The sequence below is a fragment of the Manis javanica genome, chromosome 17 (assembly GCF_040802235.1).
Source record: "Manis javanica isolate MJ-LG chromosome 17, MJ_LKY, whole genome shotgun sequence".
Taxonomy (NCBI): Eukaryota; Metazoa; Chordata; class Mammalia; order Pholidota; family Manidae; genus Manis; species Manis javanica.
Window position 1 is genome coordinate 4009138 of NC_133172.1, and position 27240 is coordinate 4036377.

The 27240-nt window shown below is 42.6% G+C and overlaps 1 protein-coding gene across 10 annotated transcripts; it reads left to right on the plus strand.

The window, feature by feature from the left end:
• The first annotated feature begins 317 nt into the window (after positions 1–317).
• On the plus strand, positions 318–26458 carry LOC108399480 (zinc finger protein 701-like). 10 transcript variants are annotated; one of them, XM_073226415.1, is made up of 5 exons: positions 328–761; positions 5728–5854; positions 20773–21034; positions 24977–25040; positions 26125–26285. In XM_073226415.1, the coding sequence occupies exons 1-4, from the start codon at positions 741–743 to the stop codon at positions 24990–24992; spliced, it is 426 nt and encodes a 141-aa protein (XP_073082516.1). In that variant the 5' UTR covers positions 328–740; the 3' UTR covers positions 24993–25040; positions 26125–26285. The 10 variants fall into 10 exon arrangements, with proteins under 10 accessions (XP_073082514.1, XP_073082516.1, XP_073082517.1 ...); XM_073226416.1 differs by having other exon boundaries at positions 26130–26266; XM_073226414.1 differs by having other exon boundaries at positions 330–761; positions 24939–25040; positions 26125–26458.
• Positions 26459–27240: the final 782 nt, after the last annotated feature.

The window sequence follows — 27240 nt, forward strand, 5'->3', positions numbered from 1 at the left end:
AGGTCCGAGTAGGAGGGGTTCCCAGGTCAGGGAACGGCGGTTCCAGAGCTTAGGAATCGGTGAGGGTTCAACACAGGATGCAAAGGGATAAAAGCAAAGGAGTCGGAGAGTCCCGCTGAGACTGACACGCCTTGGTTGCCTGGGGTTTAACGCCCGGGCGGGCAGTGTCAGCCCCCCTGGGGTCCCCGCTACAGACCCCTGACCCCGGACAGCGCCCGTCCCTAACGGACCCAGGCCTCCCCGGCGCCCCGCCCTCCCCTAAACCTCAGGGGCGGAGCCCCAGGCCGCTTCCGGGGCCGCGGGTGCGCGGGGAGACGCCGGCCCTGCTGCGCCTGCGCGGCTGCCCCGGAGGGCGGGTCCCGTTCCTGCTTCCGGGCGGCGGGGGGCGTGGGTCCCGCGGTCGGGGCGGCGCTGCTATGGAGCCTCTTCCCGGGGGTCCCCTTCCGCGCACCCGGTGAGCTCGCCTGTCCCCGCGGGTCCCCGCCGGGTGCCGGGCCTCTGCGCAGTCCCAGCTCCCTGCGGGGCGGAGCCGGTGCCCGCGGTTGCCGCGCTCCCGCGTCCGTTCTGAGACCCGAGCCCGGAGGGCTGCCCGCGCCCCGTGTCAGGTCCTGCCCGTGGCCGGCGGGGAGCCGGGGGAGGCCCTGCCGCCGGCTATCCGCGCATCTTCTCCGGGGCCGTGAGCCGTGTCCGCACAGCGCCCGGTGGGGGAGGAGCCCGAGCAGCCCGAGGCCGAGGCGGAGATGGCGGCCGCCCAGGTGAGGGTGCGTCCGGCCGGGGCTGGGCGGCGTTTCCCCCTGAGCTGCTCTGCGTTTAGAACTGGCGCTCGGTTCCTTCTCTGCTTCTGCCGTCCTGCCTTCCGTGTGTGCTCACCTGCTCTGAAACCTTTAAAAAATGCAACTCAGGCTTAGGTGTGTACAAGGGTCGGCCACCCCAAGATGTGCCACTGGGACAAAATGAGTAGTATATGAGTTGCAAAACCATCAGGGCACGAAAGACTCAGAATGAAACTTTGACCTCCCACCCACAACTGCGTGAAAAGAATTTAGCTGGAGACGGTACTCCAGGAGGAGGGCTGTCACCTAGATAGTTGTACCTACATAATGTAACCTGGGAGGGATGCGGGTGAGTCTGATCAGGAGCCAGATAATGTGTTTAAAACCTCACTGCTGCCGTTTACTGCCTGTCTGGCAAAATAATTTCATAAGAGAATATGCTTCTTACAGATAATTTTCGTTTTCTTGTATTAATTTATGAAAAGCTGTTAGAATGATGTAACTAGTAAATGTTCACTAAGGAATATGTCCATTTTATTGGTATTATATTAGAACCTGAAATTGCCAGGAAAATGTTTCACAAGGGTTCTTCCACTGGAGTTCTCCCTCTTTGTTATTCAAAGTGGAACCGGAGTTCTGGGCTAAGGCCTTCTTAGAAAAGCAGGCTCAAAGCCCATCCCAGAAATCCTGAATAAGCAGCTGCATTTTTAGATGTCCAGTTCCCTGTAGTGAAATTCTAATTCACGTTGGAATGTGAGGAGTGCATTTCTAAGTTACCTAAACTTTCCATCTAAGACAAATACACAAGTATTCTGTAGGCTCTAAACACAGTACTCAATACTGTGTATGCCTGTGTCGGTGCCTGTAATGTGTAATTGATGTTGAGGAAAGACAGTCTTTGATGTAGTTCTGGGGGTCATAGGTCATATTCCCTGAGATTCACACAACACACTTCAGGGCATCTTACTGTGCTGGGAATGGTCTCATGGGATAAAGCTGGACATTGACCTCGGTCAGAGCCAGTTTTTCTTGCTCTGTCTTCTCACCTTAGGAAAGATTATGACCTCTGGTGTTACCCACTCGGTAATTTATCTCACCTTCATGGTTGTGGCCGTAGAATTCTCCCAGGAGGAGTGGGAATGCCTGAACCCTGGTCAGCAGGAATTGCAACCAGGGATTATTGCTCTGAATTCTGGGGGAAAAAATACAGATTTGGAGAACTGTGGTCATCATCCAGTGGTCGTGAATTAAGTTGCACTGGCTTCTCTGACAGTTAAAAGTAGAACAAAATCTCTTTTAGAGTTGACCTTCATCCTTATTTGTGTTTTTCCCCCTCTGGACACTGTTCTGTTCCTACTTCTGATCATGAGTGGGGTGTCAGCATTTGCTTATGTTTACTTGTTACAAAATATCTGTACCTGTTGGCACTGAATTGTGCAGATGAGTCAAATTTAAGTGACGCTGGGTTGTGTAAATCAGTCCACTGAAGTAGTGTAAACTACTGGTAGCGTGTTCTTCCTCCTACTGGAATCTCTCTGAAAATCCTGCTCAGGAGGTTCAGTTGTCTGCTGGTTAGAGTAGAAGCGGTTAGCAAGATACAAGCAGCAGAGAAGGGAGACTTGGAAGCCAATATCCTTCCTAGGTGGGCTTATACCTACCCTTTGCCTAAAGGGAAAAGGAGAACAGAGCTGGGAAATCCCGAAGCTGACATCTGAGCAAATGACACCAAGACTTGGGTGAGAATGACCTTTGCTCTTTCACTTAATCAGTAGAATTCCACACACACACACAGCCGCCCCTGTGGGTTTTCCTGTCTGCACTAGAGTCAGAGCCTGCATAGAACCCGAGCAGTGAGCTGATCTGAACCTGCTAACCCCGCCCTCCCACTTCCTGTAAAACCGAGCGTTCAGATAGTCCCCTTGCTCAGTGACTCTCTCTCCTGTCCCTCCTCGCTTTGTGTCCTTGTCCGAGGGTGTGGAGTGGGGGGAGAAAGACCCCTCCCGGGACCTCGCTCATAACTTAATGTAGGAACAGCTCAGAAGCCTGAAGGTCGGGAAGCCCCCACTTTGCCCGGTCACGTGACTCCTCCTGGAGGTTCTGGGCGGGGCCGTGAGACCCGCCTGCTGCGCCCCCGCCCCTCCGCTCAGCGCTCACTGTCCTCCCTTTGTGGCAGGGTTGCCACGACTGTCCTCGCACGTGTCACTTTCAGGTGTGTCCGCCTGCAGGATCGTGGGGAAAGGGTCACAAACACTCCAAAGGGCCCCGTGGAGAAGCTCCCTAGAAGCTTGTGATGGTTTTGTTTTTTTTTGTAATTAGCAACTGAAAAAGGCTCTCAGAAGTGACCCCCCCACAAGCCCGCGCTGCCTTAGCTGCTGTAGGGGAAGGGGCGGTGAGGTCACAGGATCCCGAGGCCTGTCTCTGCGTTTGCCCTGGGCGCCTGCCCTTCCCAGGAGCTGGGCGTCCCCACGGCAGGGAGGAGGGGCTGTTTTGTATTTCTGCTGGAGAGGCGGGGCCTGTGATGAGAGCAGGGCTGTCAGGAGTCTGGGTCAGTGATAGTCTTGGAAAGAAGTGATGCTCCCGGGTGTGAACTCAGTCCAGTATCAGAGCCACGCAGGAAGGAGGAATAATTGCAGAGGTGTGAGCTGAGCTAATAAAAAAGGCAGGTGGGGTCCCTCACCTCACACCCTTTGAGATGGCTCCTCATGTGGTTTCATATCATTGACAAGACAGTTTGGTGTTTAATCAACATAATGAAACCTGATTTTTAAGGGACACAGAAAGGAATGCAGTTCTGAGATGAATGTCCTTGTCCAGCTGCCTTACAGGAATCAAAAACTAAATTTCAGGATTCCTAACTTTGTGCTTACAACCCGTTCGTGCTTGTGATAAAGAGCAGGATGAATCTGTTTGGATCCTGTCATCCTGTGCAGGATCAGCGCATTTGAGTTACTGCTGCCAGACTAGAAACGTTTTCTCTAACTCCGGACATGTTGTAATTAAGGGAGACACTAATTGTGGTCATGCTGAAAATCCCCGTAGCCTGTAAATTTGGGTCTGTTGTCCCTCCTGAAGTTGGGGAAACAGCATGTGTAGAAAAGGTAACTTTCTGAGTTTCAGACAATAGCTGTTGGGATTCAATGGATCTTGTGATAATACATTTGGTTTAAAAATAGTCTAATACCAATTCACAAAAATCTGCAGATCATAAAATAACACCAGATTTCATGCTCTGGAGATACAATGTTGTGCATAGGTCACATTTTAATATCTTTTATAAGGCAATCGTCATTGCTGTTTTCACATATTTGGATTCAAATTATGACTGACTATTGTTCTTGTTTTACACAATATCACAGCAGTGATGTGATCTGTGGGCCTCGGGCAGGTAATCACAGTTTGTGCCATTTGTGTTGAACATCTGTCCACTTCACTCAGGGGCTCTGTTCCATATCCTCCTGTTAGTAATTTCCCACTTGTCATTAAGGATCTCAAAGAATTTGCTGAGAGATGTTCACAAACCACCCTATTTAGTCTAGAAAACTCCATTTTCTTCTCAGTTTCACTGCACTTGTAGTTTGCTTTGGAAAATGAAGGGGGTCTCCTTTGCTCCCTGTTGATTTTGGCTCAAGTGGAGGTTTCCACCAGGCAGCCTGGGTTGTAGAAGTTTGCTTTTCATTCCCCACTCCTTTCACAGACCTACTGTTTCTTATTATATTTTGCATTTTCAAAAAGAAAAGAAGAATATATAGATCGTATACTTAACATATGTATTAGTGTCTTCAAATTCTAAAACATAACTGGGCACGTATGATAAATGTAGCAAAAAGATTCAAGGAAATAGAAGAGTCAGAAACAGTAGCTTCAATTTTAGTTTTTATCATTTGTCTGGGTTTCCTTTATTTAAAGATAGAAAAAATATCATCCTTAATTGATTAATGGATTTGCAAATGAAAAGCATGTCTTATTTTCTGACAAAAGTTTTGGCCTTATTAGTTTTAACGTGCATACTTAGGTTTTAATATATGGATGTGTGTTCAAATGTAGAAGTTACTAGGTCAAGTCTGTGCCGGTTGGTTCGTTTGTGTCTGTTCCTCTCAGTTTAGGAAACTGCTGTGAGCCTCCTTTCAGGTTGACGACAGTACTCATCTGTGTATTCCTCTTGATAAATTCTTTGTTAGATAAAGTGGGTTAAAAGCCAGGCTCTACTATTTACTGTGTGTTTAAAAAAATATCCTCATATGTCAGTGAGATTAATGTTCTTAATGGATTATTTTTGTGTATTGTGCATCAGTTAATGAAAAGCTGTTAGAGTACTATCTAGCATATAGTAAATGTTCTAAGTGGATTGTGGATGCCCTTCTTGCTATGATTTAAGAGACCCCTTTTGCCATAAAATGTTTAGTTCAGTGCTACTTATGAATATTTTCCCCATGGTATTTCACTGCTTTGTAATTCAAAAATGTGGCCCTTGGAGGGAGAGTTCTTAGCCTCACTGGTGAACCTGCTGGAAATGCAGAAACTGAGGAACCAGGCAGAATACCTGAATCATTCTCTGCATTTTAAAATCAGGAGATCTTCATTGTTCTACATATTAAATTTGATAGGTAAACTTCTAGCGGACCATGACTGCCATTGAGAAATATATACAATTTAATAGGTACGCTATTGACTTAGTACTTAAAAATGTACATGCCTGTATTGATTCCTCAATTATATGCTTTATCTCCCATATAATTATAGTGTCTACAGTGGTTTTATGGATTTACATCATCCTCTTTCCTCAACGGTAAAGGAACATTATAGAATATTGTTTTGTTGAGAATCCTTCTGGTCACTCTCCCAGGCCCAGACCAATTCTCTTACCTCTCACTCTATCTTTGACTCAGCTTGTGACTCTATTTATAGCCACTTGGTCAACGTGGTTATTTTTGTTCCTTTGTTCTTTACACATCAGGGACTGTTGACCTTCGGGGACGTGGCCGTCAGGTTCTCCCAGGAGGAGTGGGAATGCCTGGCGCCTGCCCAGCGGGCCTTGTACAGGAGCGTGATGCAGGAGAACTACAGCAACCTGGTCTCTGTGGGTGAGAAATTGGATTAGGCATTGGGGTGTGGAGGTTGGAGGGGCAACTTCATGTCCTGGATGGAGGAAGACAGGAGGTAAAGAATTACCTACTGCCCTTAACAGGCTGAGCTCCTTCAGTAACATTTTGTTGACTAACTTACTGGTGCCTCCAGGGGAAATGACCTGTGGTCCCTCATAACTGCCCATCTCTGTAAAGTGCCTTCTGACACTTTATTTTATTCTTATGGTTCCTGTTTGGTTGACAGTTGCCCTGTTACTTTAATGAGCAGTATCTTGTAAAGAATATTTCTGGCCTATTTCATGGGGCCCTGTTGAACATTATGTCCCCAGAAGTTAATTCGCATTATACTTGGGAATTGGTCGTTTTAGTGTCCCCGTTCCCCCCATCTCTGCCCACTGCAGCGCCTGGCAACTACCAATCTGTCCTGTTCTTTCGGGTTCGTTTTTTTTTAATATTCCACGTATGAGTGAGACCATGTGATATTTCTGTTTCTCTGACTGACTTCATTTATCTCAAAGACCTCAAGATTTATCCACATGTGTGCAAATGGCTGGCTTCCCTCCTTGATGACTTAATAGGATTCCACTGTGTGCATGTGTGTGTAGATCTACATCACACACTTGATTTACCCATTGATGGACACCTGGCTTGTTTCCACGCTTTGGTTAATGTAAACAACAGTGCAGGGCATTATGGATGCATACATTTCTTTGCAATCCTGATTTTATCACCTTCACATACACACCCAGAAGTGGAATTGCTGGATTACATGGTAGTTGTGTTTTTAATTTGTGAAGAGACCTCGTAACTCTTTTCCAGAGTCACTGCTACAGTTTGTAGTTCTGCAACACTACACGTGTTCCCTTTTTCTTTTTTCTTTTTTCTTTGCGTCCTCACCAGCCCTTGTACCGCTCTCTGATAGGTACATTCTGACAGGTATGAAGGGAGAGTTACTGTGGTTTAGACAGGCATTTCCTTGATGAGCAGCAGTGCTGAACATATTTTCATGTGTTTGTTGGTCATTCGATATCTGTCTTGGAAAACGATTATTTGGGTCTTTTGCCCATTTTTTATCAGATTATTTTTTACCTATAGACTTATATGAAATCCTGTATTTGCTCTTAAGCCCTTAGCAGATACTTGGCCAGCCAATATTTTCTCCCATGCGCTAGGTTGCCTGTTCATTTTTTTATTGTTTCTTTAGCTGTTGGGTAGCTTTTAATTCACTAGTTCGATGTCCTGTTGGTTTTTTCTTAGGAAGTCTATGCTTTTGGTGCCATATCTGAAAACTCATTGCCGAGACCAGTATCAGAGAACATTCTCCAAATCTTTTCTTGTAGGAGTTTTGTTTTTTCACGTCTTAAATTTAAGTCTTCAGTACATCTCAAAATAAAGTTTTTGTGAGTAGGGGAAGACTGGGCTCCAGTTGCATTCTTTTGCATATGGATATCCAGTTTTCCCATGGTATTTATTGAAGAGACTTTTTTTTCTTCATTGAGTATTTTTCATCCTTTGTCAAATATTAGTTGAGTGTCTACACGCAGCGTTATGTTTGGGCCTTCAGTTCAGTTCCATTGGCATGTGTGTGTTTCCAAGGGTTGACATGACGTGTGTCACTATTCCTTTGAGGTGTACAGCAGGTTGCTTTCACTGATATATATTGTGAAATGATTAGCACATGTTCAACTAACAGCCATCTTTAATAAATGCAGTAAAAAGAAAAGAAGAAGAAAGAAAAAAATTGTCCTCCTGTGATGACCTCGCTTGGTACTTCATCTCTGATCTCTCCTGTCTGTCATTGAGCAGTGTGGGTGGAAGGCTTCATGCTGTACGTTTTCTACCTAGTATTCATTTTTCTTACAACTGGAAGTTCTTAGCTTTTGACCACTTTCCCCTGTTTCCCCCTCCCCCTATCCATTGTGTCCAGTCACCGCAAGCCTTGTCTCTTTTTCTTTGAGTTTGTTTTGTTAATTCCACAGATAAGTGAGATCATATAGTATTTGTGTTTTACTGACTCACTGACTCCACTTAGCCTGTAACACCTTCATGGTCCAACAACATTAATGCCAGTGCTAGGATTCCCTTTTTTAAGTCGCTGAGTAACATTCCATTTTATATATGTACTACAACATCTTCATCCGCACATGCGTCAGTGGACATTAGGTTCTTTCCATGTGTAGCCTGCTGTAAATAATGCTGCTGTTAACATGGGGTAGTGCTGATACTTACGAATTTGCAGTTCGTTTATTTATTTATTTATTTGTATATATTCCCAGAAGTAGAATTTCTGGGTGATGATAGCTGTTCTCTTAATTTTTTAGGAATCCTTCCAATTTTTTCATAATGGCTATAAGAGTTTACAGTCCCACCAACAGGCAACAAGAGCCCCCTTCACATCCATAGTAGCACGAGGTGTCTTCTGCCCGAAGATGACGTTCCGACAGGCATGAGGTGCTGTTTATCGTGGTGTTGATCTGCATTTCCCTTCCCTAAGGACTACTGATGTTCAGCCTGTTTTCTTATACCTTCTAGACGTTTCTAGATCTTTGGAGAAATGTCTATTTAGGTCCTTTGCCTATTTTTTAATTGGGTCATTTCTCATTTTGCTTTTGAGTTGTATGAGTTCTTTATGTATTTTGGATATTGATCCCTTATTAGCTAGAACGTTTGCAAATAGTTTTTCTCATTCCATATGTTTTCTTTTTACTTTGTTGCTATTTTCTTTTGCTGTGGAGATGCTTTTTCATGGGATGTAGTCTCATTTGTTTATTTTTGTGTTTGTTGCTTATGCTTCATGTGTCATATCCAAAAAATCACCAAGACCCAAGTCAAAGAGCATCATTCCTATGTTTTGTAATAGGAGTTTCATGGTCTTTTTTTTTTCCTTTTTTTAAAATTTTTTATTTTGGTATCATTAATATACAATTACATGAGCAGCATTATGGTTACTAGACTCCCCCCATCATCAAGTCCCCACCACCTACCCCATTACAGTCACTGTCCATCAGTGTAGTAACATGCTATAGAATCACTACTTGTCTTCTCTGTGTTGTACAGCCCTCCCCATGCCCCCCCCTGCATTATGTCTGCTAATTGTAATGCCCCTTTTTTCCCTTTGTCCCTCCCTTCCCACCCACCCTCCCCAGTCCCTTTCCCTTTGGTAACTGTTAGTCCATTCTTGGGTTCTGTGAGTCTGCTGCTGTTTTGTTCCTTCAGTTTTTTTCTTTGTTCTTTTACTCCACAGATGAGTGAAATCATTTGGTACTTGTCTTTCTCTGCCTGGCTTATTTCACTGAGCATAATACCCTCTAACTCCACCCATGTTGTTGCAAATGGTAGGATTTGTTTGCATCTTATTGCTGAATAATATTCCATTGTGTATATGTATCACATCTTTATCCATTCATCTACTGATGGATACTTAGGTTGCTTCCATTTCTTGGCTATTGTAAATAGTGCTGCGATAAACATAGGGGTGCATATGTCTTTTTGAATCTGGGATCCACATTCTTAGGGTAAATTCCTAGGAGTGGTATTCCTGGGTCAAATGGTATTTCTATTTTTAGTTTTTGAGGAACCTCCATACTGCTTTCCACAATGGTTGAACTAATTTACATTCCCACCAGCAGTGTTAGGAGGGTTCCCCTTTCTCCACATCCTTGTCAACATTTGTTGTTGTTTCCTGGCACCATTTCTTGAAAATTGTCTTATCTCTGCTGAATATTCCTGGCACCTTTGTCAAATAATAGTTGATGCAGTATGATTCCATTTATTTCTGGGCTCTGTATTTTGGTTTATTGGTCTGTTTGTCTGTTTCCCTGCAAGTACCATATTGGTTTGATGACTAGCTTTATTGTACACCTTGAAGTCAGAGTGTGGTGCCTCTTAATTAGTGTTTCTCAGGATTTCTTTGGCTATTTGGGATCTTTTTTGTGGGTTCATGTAAATTTCAGGATTGTCTTTTCTAATTATGTAAATAATACCACTGGCATCCCTATAGGGATTGCATTGAACATATAGATGGTGTATTGGAAGTACTGACATATTAACAATGTCAGTCCTTCCAATCCATGAACATGGGATACTACTCCATTTATTTTTATCTTGGTTTTTCATCAATTGTTTTATTAGAGTTTTCAGAAAAGAGATCTTTGACCTCTTCAGTTAAATTTATTCTTAAGTATTTTATTGTTTTTGATGTCATAAATGGGAGCAGGTCATTCTCTTTTCAGAAGACCAATTGTTCATGTATAGAAATTCTATTGATCTTTTTCTGTGTTGATTTCATGTACTGCAACCTTACCAGATTCATTGGTCAGAGCTAGGAGTTTGTTGGCTGAATTTAGAATTTTCTCTCTAAAATCATGTCATCTGCAAGTTCAGAGAGTTTAAGTTCTTCCCTTCTAAACCTGATAACGTTTATTACTTCTTCCTATAACTTGGACTTCCAGTAACTATGTTGAGTAGGATTTGTAGGAATGGGAAGGCTCCTTTTGTTCCTGATCTTAGAGGAAAAGGTTGCAACCTTTTACTATGGAGTATGTTACTGAGAACTTGGCATATATGGCCTTTTATTATGAGATATGTTCCTTCTAGGCCTAATTTGTTAAGAGCTTTTATTATGAGTGGATGTTGAATTTTATCAAATGCTATTTCTGCACCTATTGAGATTATCATAATGATGCTTTTTATTTCATTTTTCCATTAATGGAATCTATTACATCATTTGCCCATGTTGAACTATTCTTATGTTCCAGAATAAGTCCCACTTGATCATCGTGAATGATCCATTTAATGCACTGCTGAATTCAGTTCAGCGATATTCTGTTGGGAATTTTCACATCTGTGTTGGTCAGTGATAATTGGCTTATACATTCTTTTCTGTAGTGTCCTTTCCTAGTTTTGGAGTCAGGGTGATGCTGGCCTGGCCAAGTGAATTTGGGTGGGTTTCTTCCTTTGTGATTTTTTGGAAGAGCACAGAGGACTACTGTTAAGTCTTAAATGTTTGGTAAAATTTACCATTGAAGGCATCTGTTGCTGGTCTTTGCTCTTTTGGGAGATTTTTTACTACTGAATCAATCTCCTTACTCTAGTAACTGATCTATTCAGATTTTGTATTTCTTACTGATTCAGTCTTGGTTATTGTGTATTTTGAGAATTTTTCCACTTCTTCTAGGTTGTTTAATTTGTTGGCATATAGTTGTTCATAGAGGCCATTTTTCATCCCTTGAATATCTGTGGTGTCAGGAGGCTCCTTTGTCATGTCCCGTTGTGTTGATTTGGTCCCTTCTCTATTTTGTTGGTCAGTGTGACAAATGGTTTCTCAATATTGTTCACCTGGGCAGAGAAACAAGTCTTACTTTCATTAATCCTTCCTGTTACTTATTTCTGTTTTCTATCTTTATTTCCTCCATCTGCTAACTCTGGGCTCATTTTGTTCTTTTTTCTAGTTCCTTAAGGTGTAGAATTAGGTTGTGCATTTGAGATGTTTTTAATATGGGCCATTATTGTTATGAATTACCTTTTAGAACTGGTCTCATTACAACCTGTAAGGTGACAGATATGCCTCCTTTTTTGTCTCAAGGAACTTTCTAATTTCCTCTCTTAATTTCTTCAGTGCCTTGGTTGTTGAAGAGTGTTGTTTAAGTTCCATGTGTTGGCAAATATTCTAGTTTTCCTCTTGTTTATTTCTTGTTTTATGCTCTTGTGATCAGAGAAGATAATCTGTATGACTACAGTCTTCTTTGATTTGCTAAGACTTGTTTCCTGGCATAACATTTGGTCTGTCCTAGAAAATGATCCGTGTGCCCTCGAAGAATATGGATTCTGTTCTTGTTGGGTGGGATGTTCCGTGTGTTTCCCTGGGGTCCATTTGTTCTGTAGTGCTGTTCAGTTCCACTGTTGCCTTTATGATTCTCTGGATGATGCGTCCCTCTTTGAGAGTGCAGTATTCGTGTCCCCAGTGTTGCATGTTTTAATACAATAATGTCTGTTAAATTTTGCTTTATATATTTAGTTGCTCTAATGTTTGGTGCATATATATATAATTTTTTATTATCTTGATGTATTTACCTCTTTATCATAATGTAATGACCTTCTCTGTGTCTCTTTACCATTTTTAGTTTACGATCTATTTTGTCTGATAAAAACTCTAGTTATCTGTCTTTTTGTTTTGCACACCATTTGCTTGAAATGTCTTTTCCCACCACTTCCGTCAGTCCATGAGTGCTTTTATAAGACAAAAGTGAATCTCTTCTGGCTGGCATATTCCTGACCTTGTCTGTCTTTTTATCCACTCAGCCTTTCTGTATCTTTTTTAACTGGATATGAATCCCTTTGTGTTTAAAGTAACTGTTGATAGATAAGCCCTTAATATTGCCATTTCATAATTGCCTTGTGTACCTGTTGTCCTTGTTTCTTATCCTGCTGCCTTTCTTTCTGTTCTGATGTCTTTTCATATCCGTATTGGCTGTGCCTTCTAATCTTTTGGGTAATTACTATAGCAGGTTCCCTCGTGTTTACCATGAGGCTTAGGTAAAATGCCTTGAATGCATAGCACCTTATTTGAAGGTGATAATGACTTAAATTAGATGGAATATACAAACTTTACATTTTTCTTGTCTCTCTACTCATATTTTAGCTTTTTGGTGTTTATATCTATGTTTTTTAATATCATATATCTAGTAATAAATTGTTATGGTTAAGACTATTTTAATTTATTGTAAGTTTGGTCTTGTCTTGCCAATGGGTTTCAGTCCCAGGCAGGTTCACTGTGGATTCAATGTGACCAAAGAAAATGACAGCAAAACGTTCTTGGGGGTGAAAGGGTTATACCCAACTTTATTTCCAGGTGGCAGGTCAGTCACTAGAATCCCATTCATTCAGAGCAAGTCTGCACTCAGCAAGCCCGTCTCTGCCTCTGGGCCCCTCTGTCTGCACAGCCATCCTCTGGGCCTCTCTGCACAGTCGTCCTGCACAGCCGTCCTGCACAGCCATCCTCCGGGCCTCTGTCCTTGGCGCTGCCACCACTCCAGCCTCTGCTCTGCTCTCCTGCAGCCTTGCAGCCCTGCCACCGCGTCACACCCAGAGCACTGGGTGGAGCTCTTTTTATAGAGTCAACAGCCATGTATTGCCCACAGGTGTGCAGTGAGCCAGTCAACCAGGGCCAGGTGAGAATCCTGGCCATAGAAACTCTCATTTTATCCACAGATCTATAGGTGTAAAGGACACAACCACCATTACAATATTAGAGAATCTGACTTTGAGTATATATTTACCATGAGAAGTGAGTTTTACACATTCGTATTTTTACACTTAGTATCTTTATTTCCACTTGAAGAATACTGGAAGAAGCGAGAAACTTTCTGTTCAGAAAACTGCCGTGTCAGAGAAAGACAAGTACCAAATGATTTCCCCTATTTCTGGAGTATAACAACGAAGCAAAACTGAAGGAACAAAACAGAGTAAAACCCCTTTACCAAAGTGGAGGGGTGGGGGAGGGCCAGTGGGGAGGGAGAGAGAAGGGGATTGAGGGGTATTATGATTGGCACACATGGTGTGGGGGGGTCACGGGGAAGACAGCGTAGCACAGAGAAGACAAATAGGGACTCTATGGCATCTTACTACACTGATGGGCAGTGACTGCAATGGGGTAATGGAGGGGTGGGACTCAATAATATGGGTGAATGTAGTAACCACAGTGTTTTTCATGTGAAACCTTCATAAGTGTGTATATCAATGATACCTTAATAAAAAAAAAAAGAATACCAAAAATAAAAAGAGAAAGGAAAAACTGCCATGTATTTGGAATCGCTTGTACATGATGAGTCAACTTCTCCTGATCCTTTCAAAATGTTTTGTTTCTTTTTGACTTTTGATAATTTAATTATAATGATTGTCAATCTTTTTGGATTTAACTTAAAGGGGGCTCCTTGTTGCTCAAGAATCTGTATGTACATTTTTCTCCCCAAGTTCGGGAAGTTCTCGCCCATCATTGCCTAAAATAGCTTCTTGTTGTTTTGTCTTTCCCTTCTTCTGGGATTCCCAGAATGCATATTTTCTTTCTTTTCCTGAGTTTTGAGTCCTGTAAGTTTTCTTGTCATTTTTGTTTTTTGCTCTTAGTCTCTGACTCAGAAATTTCAAATTATCTCTCTTCTAATTCACCAATTCTTTTCTTTTGTTTGGTTAAGTCTAATGTTGAATTTGAGTTCACTTGCTGCAATCTCCAGCTCTAAGATTTGTGTGTGTGTGTGAGAGAGAGAGACGGGAAGAAATGACTTCTACTCCTTTACTGGACTTCTTGTTAGCTCACGCACTGTTTCCTAATTTCATGTAGTTGTCTATGTGGTTGGAGTTCACTGAACTTTTTTAATAAGAGAATTCTGGATTACTTATCAGACAGTTTCTGTATCTCTATGTCTAGGATTAGGTATTGGCACATTAAGCATTTCCTTTGGTGTCATGATTGTCTCTACATGATCATTGATTCCTTGAATTAATATCAGTACACTTGCGGAAGTGGTTTCCTCTTCGACATTAGATAGTTCACTTCACCAGAGATAGACCTTCACCAGTCAGAACAGCTTGGGGTAATGGATGGCCCATCTGATGGTGTCCCTGGGCAGGCAGTGCTTGATAGCAGCACCATTGCCTGGCCTCTGCGATCAGGATTGTAGCTGGGCGGCCCTGGGGTTGCACTACTGCAGTCAGGGCCCCGGGTCAGCGCCCCTCCTGGGTGGGGGGCGTGCTCGCTGTTCTCTGTGACCAGGGAGCCAGTCATCTGGGCCCTGCAGGCCTCACTGCTCTGGCTGGTCCCAGGCTGCCTGCTGAGGCCAGACGGGGCCACTGGGTGTACGTGATGGTTGGGCGGGAAGGGCTGGGCCCTGTGGGCCCTCGGGTCTGATGGGTGCCTTAGCAGACAGTGCCCCCGACTGGATTCTGCGTCCAGGCCGGGCTGCAGGCCGGGCTTTGTGGTCAGAGAAGGCCGCTGTGTTCTGCTGTAGGACAAGGGCACCAGCTAGAAGGGGGCCCCCAGCTGTGCCCCAAGGTTGGGTGGGGGTATAAATGATGGTTCAGGGTCAGTCATGGATGCTGTCAGGGCTTCCTTGTTGTTTGAGTCCATGGGCTCTGCTCATGACGGTGGGGTTCCTGGCTGGTCTGTCTGCCTGGATGAGGTCACGGATTGTGTTCCACACTCAGAAAGTATTAATCTGGGCTCCGTCGTGGGTGGTCAGTAGGCTGGGCTCCAGGGCTGGGTGGTGCCCTCTGCGTGGTACCAGGGCTGCCCAGGGTTACTGTTCAGGATCCCTGGGCATGTGGCCTCAGAGACTACTGAACAGTTGGGCAGCCCTGCTGGCCTGGCTCTGTGTCCATGAGTGGCTGTAGGAAGGGCCCTTCAGCTCCCCGGGTTCTCTGCTCATGTGGGTCTGGGGGCTCCCTCAGCAGGTGGATGTGGCTGTGAGCTTGCCTGTCTGCCCAGGGAGGGGTAAGAAATGGTTTCCAGAGCCAGTGCAGCTCATGGACTGTGGGCCCACAGGGGGCAGAAGTGCCACCTCTGTTCCTGGCCAGGTGGGGTCCTGGCTCATCCCTGAATGTGCACAGAACCTGTCGTGTGTCTCTGCAGACAGCAGACAGCAGCATCGGGGCCCTGGTGGCTGTAAACTGTGCCCCCCTCTTTGTCTGACCCCACAGTCAGGCCTCAGGGATCCCGTGGTGATTTCTGGGAGAAGCAGCCTGAGTGGGCTTCCTGATCAATATGCAGCAGTGTTGGGGGGCAGGGTGTCCACCTGAGGCTGTTGTTCCCACTGAAGAGGCTGCAGGTCTGGGGGTCCTGCATGGTGGGCTGCCCAGTGAGGCCACTCCCCTCCCCCTTCTAATGCCGCCCTCCCAGGCTCTGGGGTCAGGGGTCTTGAGCTCCCCCTGCCCAGACCACATGGTGTCTAGTCCGGGATGTTTAACTGGTTCATCTTCTTGTGAAGGGGATTGAAGTTTGGAATAACCCATGTCTCCATCTTGATCTTGTCACTCCTCCAGATGACAATGTTAAACTCAATACATCTTAAGTAACTATGGAGGTCGATTTGTTCAAATCTAATCAAACATAGGTGTACTGCCAATAAACTGAGGTATGTAATTGTGTGACTGTGTGACTATCAACCCTATTTTGTTAATACCTTGTATTAACAATAGTTGATGGTTGTTTCAAAGTGTTTCAGTAAATACATTGGAAGGAGTCTTAATTCACCTCTGTTTGTTTATCAATCTATGTTCTCTGTGTGAGAGAAACACTTTTGTGTGATAATTTCACTCTTCTAAGTTGTATTTATTTTGTAATCCATAATGAGTTGATTTTTGTATAAGGGAATTGTCCTACTTCATTTTTCCCATGACCAGAATTGATAAAAGAATCATTTGCTTTGTGTACCCTTGGCTGTCTTGTCACAGCTCACTTGACAGGACACGGGCATTTAATTCTGGCCTTTCTTCTTCAGTTAGTCTCTGTGTCTCTGCTTATGGAAGTCCTAGTCTCTCTGGGTTACTGTCACCTTCTTACATATTTGGAATTGACTAGAAGCCTTATGCCAACATCCTTGAATTTTGTACTTGCTATCCATGGTCTCCAGATTTTCATGCATTTTAGGATTTGTTTTGTATTTCTGAGGGAAAAATGTCATTGAGATGCTACGGACTGCATTGAATCTGATCAATGGTTTTGCTACTATGGGCATCTTAACAATTCTCCCTATCCATGAATATGGGATGTCTTCCCTTTTATTCATATCATATTTAGTTACTTTAAAAAATATTACTGATTTTCATTAAAACAGATTTTCACATAGTTTGAATTTATTCTTAAGTGACCTACTATTTGGGTCCTATTGTAAATGGAATTGTCTTAATTCCCTTTCTGGACAAGTGATGTTTTGTATATGGATTTTTCATCCATTTCCTTTGCTGAATGTGTTGAATGGACCTGACAGTGATTGTGTAGTTGTGTAAATAGACTTTTCTGTACATAATATCATTTCTACTGCTAACAGAAATCGTTTTATTCCTTCTGCATAATTGGGTGAATTTTGTTTTTATGACCAAAAATTGTTTTGCTTTGGGCTTCCAGCGGTATGTTGAAAAGATGTGGTGAAAGAGTGAATCCTTCCTGTTCCTGAGTGAAAAGGAAAATCTTTGTTTCCACAGTTGAGTATAATGTTCGCCTTGGGCTTTACATGTATAACCTTTATGATGTTGAGGTAGTTTACTTCTTTCTCCTTTGCTAAGTGTTTTTATCTTAAAAGAGTGTTGAACTTCTCAAAAGCCTTGTCTGCATCAGTTGAGATAATCAAGTATTTTTCTTCCTGTTCTTGTTGTGCTGTAGTGTAATGGTTATTTTTTTCTTCTCTGTTGAAACATTCTGTACGGCAGGACTGACTCCCGCATTGTCCTGTTGCCTGAGCCTGCACTGTGCCCTCCGATTGTGTGCTTGGATTTCCTGAGGGATTTTGCATCCGTAGTCATCAGAAGTTTTGCACTTTCTGTTGCGGTTGTGTCTTTGGCTCTGGTGCCAGTGTCACATTGGCCTTATAGGAAAGGGTTTGGAAATACTCCTGCCTTTTAAGTTATGAAATATTTTAGGGAGAATGGTTTTAATTTTTCTCTGTCAGTGTTAGGATTAACAGGGGAGGCCATCTCCAATGCAAAAGGGCTCTTTTGGGGGCTGCTTTTAATCTCTTTTTCTAGTATATTCATGTCTTCAAGTTTAAATATTGGTATATTGTTTTTAGAATTTACCCATTTCTTCTACATATCCAATTTCTTCTACATATCCAATTTCTTGGCATATTGTTTTTCTAAAAAAAAAAATCTGTTGTCCATTTTAATTTTGCATCTGTTGTATTGTCTCATCTTTAATCTCTGATTTTGGTTGAGTCTTCTCCAGTTTATTTTTGTTAATTTATGTAAGGATTCTCAGTATTGATTTTTTTTCAAACAAGCACTATTAGATTCATTGAATATATTTTCTCCCTATTTATTTTCTATTTTCCATTTAATTTATTTCTACCCTAATTTTATTTATTGTGGTAAATTTGGACTTAGTAATTACTATTTTTGTAGTTCCTAATGTATAAATTTTGGTTGTTGATTTGAGATGTTTCTCATTGCTTGATATAAGCACACATTGGTATAAATTACCCTTTTTAATACTGCTTTCTGTTTATCCCGTATGTTTTAGTACATTGTGTGTTTGCTTTCGTTTGTCTCAAATGTGCTCTAATTTTCTTTGCCTGTGTCATCTCTGAACATTGGTGGTGTAAGATTGTGTAGTTTACTTACTGCAATTTTTTTAACTTCCCTTCTTCTTTCTGTTATTGTTTCTGGTTTCAAACCATCGTGATGAGAACTGATACTTTTTTTATAATTTGAAGTTTCTACCTCTCTATCCCCTTTTCCTATTTCACACATACACGTTCTGCCACCCCTGCAAAGGATACCAGCAGTCTATTGTCTCTGATTTTGGGGCTACTTCTGTTTCGTTTCTTCCATTCCACATAAAATTGAAATCCTAAGGTCATTGTCTTTCTGTGTCTGGCTTACTAGTTAACATGATGTCCTCTTCATCCATCTATGTTGTTGTAAGTGGCAAGATTTTCTTTTCATAGCTGAGTAATACTCCATTGTAAATATACTGCATAATTTTATCCATTTATTTATTATTGGATATAGGTAGCTATCATATCTTGGTTATTGTTAAAGTTGGTGATTTTCTTGTCTTCTGTAGATGCCCAGTAGTGGAATGGATGTTCATTAAGTGTTTTCTGTCATTAGTTTTTGAGAAGTCTCCAGACTTCTTTCTGTCACAGCCAGAACAGTTTACAATTCCACCAGAAGTGTAGGAGGGTTCCCTTCCCCCACATCCTCACCACCACCTATTATATCTTATATTTTTGATGTTATCCATTCTGAGTGGTGTGAAGTGATAGCCCTGTTGATTAGTGAAGTTGAGCATCTTTTCATGTGTCTTTTTTGGAAAAACGTCTGTTAAGTCCTTTGACCATTCTCTAGTTGGATTATTTCTTTTGTTGACCTTCATTTGTGTGAGTTTATTCTGCCTGTGGGTATTAGCCTCATAGGAGGGAAATCATTTGCAAATACATAGTCCTACCCAGTACATCTTCCTTTAATTTGGTTGACTTCTTTTCCTTTTGCCCCTCAGAACCTTTAAGTCACCCCACTTTTTAATTTTTCTTTTGTTTTCCCTTTCCTGGAGATACCATACCAAGAAAAAAAATTTGTAATGACTGTGTTGAAGAGTTAACTGCTCTGTTCTCTTCTGGTAGTTCTGTGGTTTCAGGTCACATATTTGAGTCTTTTAATCTCACTTCAGTTTAGTTTTTGAGTGGTATTCCACAATGATGTAGATTCATTCTCTTTTGCACGTACTGTCCAGCTTTTACAACAGTGTTTATTGGAGACTGTCTCTTCTCCATCGTATATTCCTGCTTCTTCTGTTTATTAATCAACCATGTAAGTAATAGTTACGAGATGAAAAGACAGCATAGAGAATATAGCCAGTAAATACTCTAGTAACTTGGTTTGGTAACTGATGGAAACTACACCACCATGGTGAGCATTTAGTTACGTCTAAACTTGTCCAATCACTCTGTTGTACACCTGAATCCAATGTGATATTGCATATCAACTATACTTCAGTGAAAAGATCCAAAAAAGAAATGATACTTTGTAAGATGTACATTTTCCTAAAACTGCTTACACTTGTTTTGTGGGCTGATGTGTTATGTATTCTTTATCATATGCCGTTTGTTTATTAAGATTGTTTTTTCTGTTGTTTGGTGAGTGTTCAGTATATTTATTATATCTTAATTACCTCTTCACCTTATTGATCTTCCTCCAGGTGTTCTATCCATTACTGGTTGTGAGATAATGAGTTTTCTTCTTGTTTTTTTGTTGCCATTTTTCAATACTGTTACTATTTGTTTCCTTTATGTAGGAGCTCTGATATTGGAGTCAGAAATACACAGTATTTCAGTATTTTTCTGTGAGGGTCTCATTGATCATTATGTTATGGTTATCATTGTGTCCTTTCATGGTGTTTCACAAAGTCCAGTTTAACTGAAATGGCCACTCCTACTACCTCATGGTTACCTTTGTATTGACTATCATTTTCCATCATTTTCACTGTCAGCTTCTGTGTTTCAAGATCTGCAGTGAGTCCCTCGTAGACAGGCTGCAGTTGGTCCTTGTCTTTTTAATCCGCACAGCCTCTCTCCTCTTTTCCATGGGAGTTTAATCCCTTTTAAACTTGGTGAATGGGAAGGCAAGCATTGTCCATTGCTTTTCTGTAAAACTTTCTGTGTGTTTTCTGGTATCTGTTCCACATAGTCATCTCCCTCTGCGGTCCTTTGTGTTTAGTGATTTTTCCATGATCGTGTATTCTTTTCTTTATTGTTCCCCTTTGAGTGTCTTCTATGTGTATTTTCTTGGGTATTACATAAAACATGTTAAATTTATAACAATCTCGTAAAAGTTGAGAACAATTTCTCGTCGTAAAACTACTCCTGCATATGTGCAGCTCATCACTTAATGCTATTGATGGCACATTATACCTTCTTATTGTAAGTCCATTAAGTGATTCATGAGTATTAAACTCCATGCCAGTATTAAAAATATTTTCTGCTCAAGTAATATTAGAAGCTTCAGTATGTGTGTATCTATTTACCATCCGTGGAGTGACTTTTAAATTGAACTACAGTTGATGTACGTTACTTTGTTCAGGTGTAAAACACTTATGTAGATCACTAAATTCACTACAATACATGTACAGTATTAATTTTTACATAGATCTTTAAAGTTACATGTACCTGGTTCTTGTGGGATAATTTGATTTTTTTTATATATTTCAGCAGTTTCTTCTCATTCCAAAACAGCCTTGTTACCCCAGCATGCCATAAAAGACTCCTTCCAAATAGTGCTACCTGGAAGATCTGGGAGCTGTGTCCATGGACATTTACACCTAAGGGCACGCTGGAAAAGTGAGGCTGAGCATGGAGGGCAGGACGGCCATCACGGAGGAGTGGAGAGCCACGGGAGGAGCCCCCGGGACAAGCCCGTCCCTGTCTGTGGGGACCTGCATCCTGGGGTGACTCAGGACACAACCCAGTGCAAGTCAGTTACTGTTGCAGAACAGTATGTTACTGTGAATAAATGTCATCATCCAGTTTTGAAACCTAAATTATCTCAGAAAGAAAACTTGGAAAATCTTAAAATTGAGGACTGCCATTGTGTAAATAATCATTTCAACCATTTTAAATATAGCAGTACATTAGATATTCAGTCATATAATCCTCAGGACCAACTATACAATGAAGAAAAAATGTACAAATATGTTGAAATTGAAAATACCTTAAAAAAGGATTCATTTTTCTTCCATGAACCAGTAACGCCCACTCATGCTAAAACCTACAGATTTGATAACTATCAGAGAGACTCTCTCCACCCAACATTGCTTAGTGAGTGTCAGTGTCTGGACGGTGAAGAAGAACCTTCCACGTATAATAAAAACAAGCAGGTCTTTAGTAAGTGCTCTAAATTAAATAATTGCCAAGGTATTTACATTAAAGAGAGAACACATCAATCCACAGAACCTGAAATAAATTATAACAGAGGATCAATTCATAGAGAACATCAGAGAGCTCAGATTCCAGAAAACCACTACCCATGTAGTAAATGTGGACAAGTCTTCGAGGAATGGTCAGACTTTATTGTGCATCAGGGAATCCACATTGGAGAGAAGCCTCCCAGATCCAAAGGATGTGGGAAAACATTCAAACGTTTCCCAAAAGTGATTAAGCATCACAGAATTCACACTGGTAAGAAAGCTTGCAAATGTAAAGACTATGGGAAAGCCTTTAGTGAATCTTCCCGTTTAAATAGTCAAGAGAGAATCCATCCTGGAAAGCAACCGTACCAAGGTAAAGAATGCGGGGAGTCCTTAACTTGTTCCTCAGTTCTTACTGTGAATGAGAGAATCAATACAGGAGAGAAACCTTACAAGTGTGAAGAATGTGACAAATCCTTTAAGTGGGCCTCACACCTTACTCGGCATCAGAGAATTCATTCTGGTCAGAAACCTTACAAATGTAGAGAATGCAGGAAGTCCTTTGCTTGTCCATCAAGTCTCACTGTGCACCAGAGAATTCATACAGGAGAGAAGCCTTACACGTGTAAAGAATGTGGCAAAGCCTTTAAGCAGGGCTCACAACGTTCTCGACATCAGAGAATTCATACTGGGCAGAAACCTTACAAATGCAAAGAATGCAGCAAATCCTTTACTTATTCCTCATATCTTACTGTGCATCATAGAATTCATACAGGTGAGAAACCTTACAAGTGTAAAGAATGCAGTAAATCGTTTACTTGTTCCTCAAGTCTTAATGTGCATGGGAGAATTCATACTGAAGAGAAGCCTTTCAAGTGTAAGGAATGTGGGAAAGCCTTCAAGGGGGCCAAACTACTTAATCGACACCAGATAGTTCATTCGGGACAGAAACCTTATAAATGTACAGAATGCAGCAAATCCTTTACTTGGTACTCAAATCTTACTGTGCACTATCGAATTCATACTGGAGAGAAGCCTTACAAGTGTAAAGACTGTGGCAAAGCCTTTAAGCGGGGCTCACACCTTAATCGGCATCAGAGAATTCATTCTGGAGAGAAGCCTTACAAGTGTAAAGAATGCAGCAAGTCCTTTACTTGCTCCTCAAGTCTCACTGCACATAATAGAATTCATACTGGAGAGAAGCCTTACAAGTGTAAGGAATGTGGAAAAGCCTTTAAGTGGGGCTCACACCTTACTGAACATCAGAGAATTCATTCTGGAGAGAAACCTTTCAAGTGCAAAGAATGCAACAAATCCTTTACTTGTTCCTCAAGTCTTTCTGTGCATCACAGAGTGCATACAGGAGAGAAGCCATACAAGTGTATGGAATGCAGCAAATATTTTACTTGTTCCTCAAGTCTTAGTGTGCATGAGAGAATTCATACAGGAGAGAAGCCTTACAAGTGTAAAGAATGTGGAAAAGCCTTTAAGCGGGACTCACATCTTTATCGGCATCAGAGGATTCATTCTGGACAGAAACCTTATAAATGTACAGAATGCAGCAAATCCTTCACTTCTTCCTCAAATCTTACTGTGCATCATAGAATTCATACAGGAGAGAAACCTTACAAGTGTAAAGAATGTGGGAAAGCCTTTAAGCGACGCTCACACCTTACTCGGCATCAGAGAATTCATTCTGAACAGAAACCTTAACAAATGTAAAGAATGCAACAAATCCTTCTTCCTCACATGTTATTGCACATGAGAGATTTCATACAGAAGAGAAGCCTTACAAGTGTAAGGAATGTGGCAAAGACTTTAAGTTGATCTCACTCTGTACTGAATATCAGAATTAATTCTTCACAGAAACCTTGCAAATGTAAAGAATGCATCAAATCCTTGTTCCTCAGGTCTTTCTGTGCACCATAGAATTCATACAGGAGAGAGACTTTACAAGTATAAAGAATGTGGTACAACCTTTTCTCTGAGCTCATGTCTTATTACACATTAGAGAATTCATTGTGGACAGAAAACTTACAAATGTAAAGAATGCAGCAAATCCTTTACTTCTCCCTCAGTTCTTAATGTGCACGAGAGTTCGTACTGGAGAGTAGCTTTACAATTGCAAGGAGTGTGGCAAAGCCTTTAAGCTGTGCTCGAGCCTCTCTGCACACCAGAAAACTCATATTAATTGAAAGTTGATAGACCCACTCATATAGGAATGAGTTTTGTGTATACTGTAAATATAGGGTAATGAAGATTTTCAGATGGGAGAAAGAAAAAAATCTCCAAATGGAAGACCATGGCAAAGCTGTCAACAGTTCCTCACATATTGTACCTAAGAAAATATATAGTAGAGAGAAAACATACCAGTATGATTAATATGGAAACACCATTGTCCAAGACACAACACAGTAAAAACTTGACAATCGTCATAATGGAAAGTAACTGTACAGGTGCAACATGTTAAAAATTATTTAAGTGAAAATCTAACCAGGGAAGTTTTTTGTAAGAAAGCACTAAGACACCAACTTTTTTGAGGTTACTCTCAGAATATTTGTTATAAAAATGATCCGAATTAGTAGCAATCAGATAACTGACTTGGCACTTTGTGTTAATCTAGAAAGGGTTGTATTTTGGATGAAATATAGTGCCCTCCGCCCCCACTCCAGATGCCGGTTGCCAGCCCCAGACACTTAACCTGCACTTCTGATCTGCCGGCTACAATTTGAGGTTCCCTTGTCTCCCCTTTCGGGTTGATTAATTTGCTAGTGTGGCTCACAACAGAGGAAAACACTTATGTTTACCAATTTATTGAAGGATATCATAAAGGGTACAAGTTAACACAGATGAAGAGCTAATAGGGTCAGGTCCTAAATAAAGAAGCTTCTATCCTCATGGAGTTGGGGGGCTAGCTCAGTGACAGGAAGGCATCTGGGTTCCCCAAGCTTAGAAGCTCTCTCAGACTGAAGGCCGGGACCCGAGAGAGGAGACAGCTACAAGCGCTTGCGGATTTTCGTGAGGGCTTCCTTCTATCGTCATGATTGGCTGAATTGGTGACCATTGTCCGGTCAGCCTCCAGCCCCTGTCCTTGGGTCCAAAAGTCTCATTGTCTCATTAACATGACAAAACACCCGTTTCACCTTTTAAGACTGCCTTATTTTCAGTAACTGTGGATGAAGACCAAATATACTTGGGAAATACATATTTGTTGATGTGACTAACCAAATATGTATTTCTTACCACTCATTATATCACAGTTTTCAAATACAGATTCCTTTCAGCAAAATGATCATGCCTGTCGGAGCACGTATGTCTGGTATGGTATTTACACAGTGGAGCAGTAGGACCAGTGCAAGTAGGCTTAACATTTACTGAAGCCAGTGTGGGGTGGGGACAGTTTTAAGAGGCAACTCATTTGTCCTATAAAGACTTATGACCAAATATTCTCCCAGAGCAATGTATCTCCAGCTTGCAGGCTGTCCGTCAACACTGTCGTGTTCCCAAAGGCAGAGGTCGTCTTGACCCACACAGCGTCACCCCTCTGGGCGTCTGGCATGCTTTTGCTAAGAGGTAATTTATTCTGCTGCTCTGAGCCTCCCACAAGGCATTAATAAATTGTTAGATTTCTCTCATTGCATAACCCTCTTATCCATCCCACCACCATCAGCTGTAATCTCTCCCTCTATCCATTTGTCACTTACCTTTACCCAGACTTTTCCCCCTGTGGGAGGGACGTTAGGTTCAGCTACTCTGCTGGTCCCGTGTGCTGGCAGCATTCCAGTCTAGGAAGTGCCTCCCCCACAGTCCGCCCCTGCTCACGTGAGGTCCGGTTACACAGGAGCAGAGCTAGCGGGCTGTCCCGGCCCCTGGCAGCACAGCTGTGCCCACTGTCAGCCGCCACCTGGCCAGATGCGGGGAAGGCACAACCCACCCCATCAGGCCCTTAGGGATTCTGACGTAAAGAGTTACGGTGGTGGTTACAGTTCCTTGCTTAGTAATCTTCCCTGCTTCTGGTACCTGCGTATGCAGTCCTGGATTTGGGACCACTGCGTCCGGCAGGAAAAAAGCAAGTTGTGATGTTCTGAAGAATTGTATAGTCCCACTAGCATCTTCCCTCACTTGCCTTCCTCAAGTCCACCAGCAAAGTAGAAAACTACCTAGCGGAGACCCTTCCTTAACACAAATGCCGAGCACAAACGATAGCATGTAAGTCGGCCCTTAGTGCTTTTATGTGCCTCACCCATCGGTTTAGACAGCGAATGTTTCCACCGCACATTCCTTTTTTATTAAACCACTGCTCTGAGGATTATATGCAGCAAGGTGCATCCATCTGGTGTGATGTTTCTTGGCCCCCTGTTGAACAGCATGGCTGTAAAGCATGTCCCTTGGTCTGAAGAGAGATAACTTGCTGGGCTAAATTGGTACAGTATCTTTCATTTCAGTCATTTAGTGGTCCTTTGAGCATTTGCATCTCCCACTGGGTATGCAAAGCCCAGTCCAGAATAATTGTCTGTTCCAGTTAGGATCCATTTATAGCCCACAGGGGCTACTGGCATTCGTCCAGTATAATCCACTTGCCAGCTTGTGTGTGGGGCTTTCCCCTTGGGGGATTTTTCCTACAGCCAGCTGCAGTCCTTGTCTCTCTCATTGACAGAACAGTTCTTGTTGGCGTTTGGTGCCTGACAGTGCCAGAGGAATATGTCTGGATTCAGCCCATCTCTGCACTGCTGCAGCCACGTGTCCTGGACCCTGTTGGTCACCTCGTGGGAGCGCACCCACAGGTCTGCTTGATCCCAGTCACCTGATCCTGGAAGGGGGTTCCTGTGATGGGCATTGACGTGCTGTGATTTAAATTCCCAGAGTGATTTCTGTCGGGCTGCACCCGCACAGGCATTCTTTAATAGCCCCCTTTTCTCTTGCCCATCTACCTGACCATGTAACCAAGCCATTACTTACAGCCTGCGAGTCAGTAAAAAAATCTAAACAAGGAGCTTCTATCATTGTTAATTTCCTCCTGTCACTGCCAGGAACACGGCACACATTCTGCCCCACATTCTGCCCACTGAGCTGATTTTTTCTTAACCTTCCTCACACGCTGTTTCCATACCCTGGTCTTAAGGCAGCAGGTTTCCAAACAGGATATTGTCCATTCATCTTGGAACTGCCATGCATAAACCAAGGAGTTCTTTGCTCAGCTGAGAGCTGTTCACAGGGCACAGTCAGTTCTTAGAACTCCTCAGGGGGCTTCAGTGTCAGCCCCAGAGGAGGAGGCGGCCTGCTCACAGCTGTGGTGGGGGTCTGCCTGCACTTCCCCCGCAGCCTGTCCCCGCAGGAACCACTTCCAGGCTGTGGAACACTTCCGGGCTCTGCCTGCCGTAGTAGAGTGCCTCTCTGGCCTCACCCAAGACCCGGGTATCTCGGTTTTCAAGATTATATTACATCCTTCGGTCAGTGAGGCAGTTTCAATGCCCAGTAGCATACATAAGATTGTCTTTCAAATGGTGTGTACTGGGCAGGAGCATCTGGGAGTTTTCTGGCCCCAAATCCCAACTGTTGCTGCTGGGAGGCACTCGTGGGCTTTTGCCACAGCCCCCAGTCTGCATGGGGACAGGCGGCAGATTCTTCCAAAATCATATCTGAATGGGGGTCATTAGGGCCCAGAGATGTCAAGAGCACAGCTGCCTTTTACACCTCAGACGTGGCTTGCTCTTTTGTTCAGGTCCCCACTCAAATAGAGCTCTTTCATGCAGTGTTACAGGTAAGAGCTAAC

Excerpts from the sequence above, each read along its gene's own strand:
- LOC108399480 (XM_073226413.1), top strand. The coding sequence starts at position 741 with ATGGCGGCCGCCCAGGTGAGG. Across the intron at positions 762-5,727 it reads TGGCGGCCGCCCAGGTGAGG|GGACTGTTGACCTTCGGGGA; the intron begins GTGCGTCCGGCC and ends TTTACACATCAG. Across the intron at positions 5,855-20,772 it reads CAGCAACCTGGTCTCTGTGG|CAGTTTCTTCTCATTCCAAA; the intron begins GTGAGAAATTGG and ends TATATATTTCAG.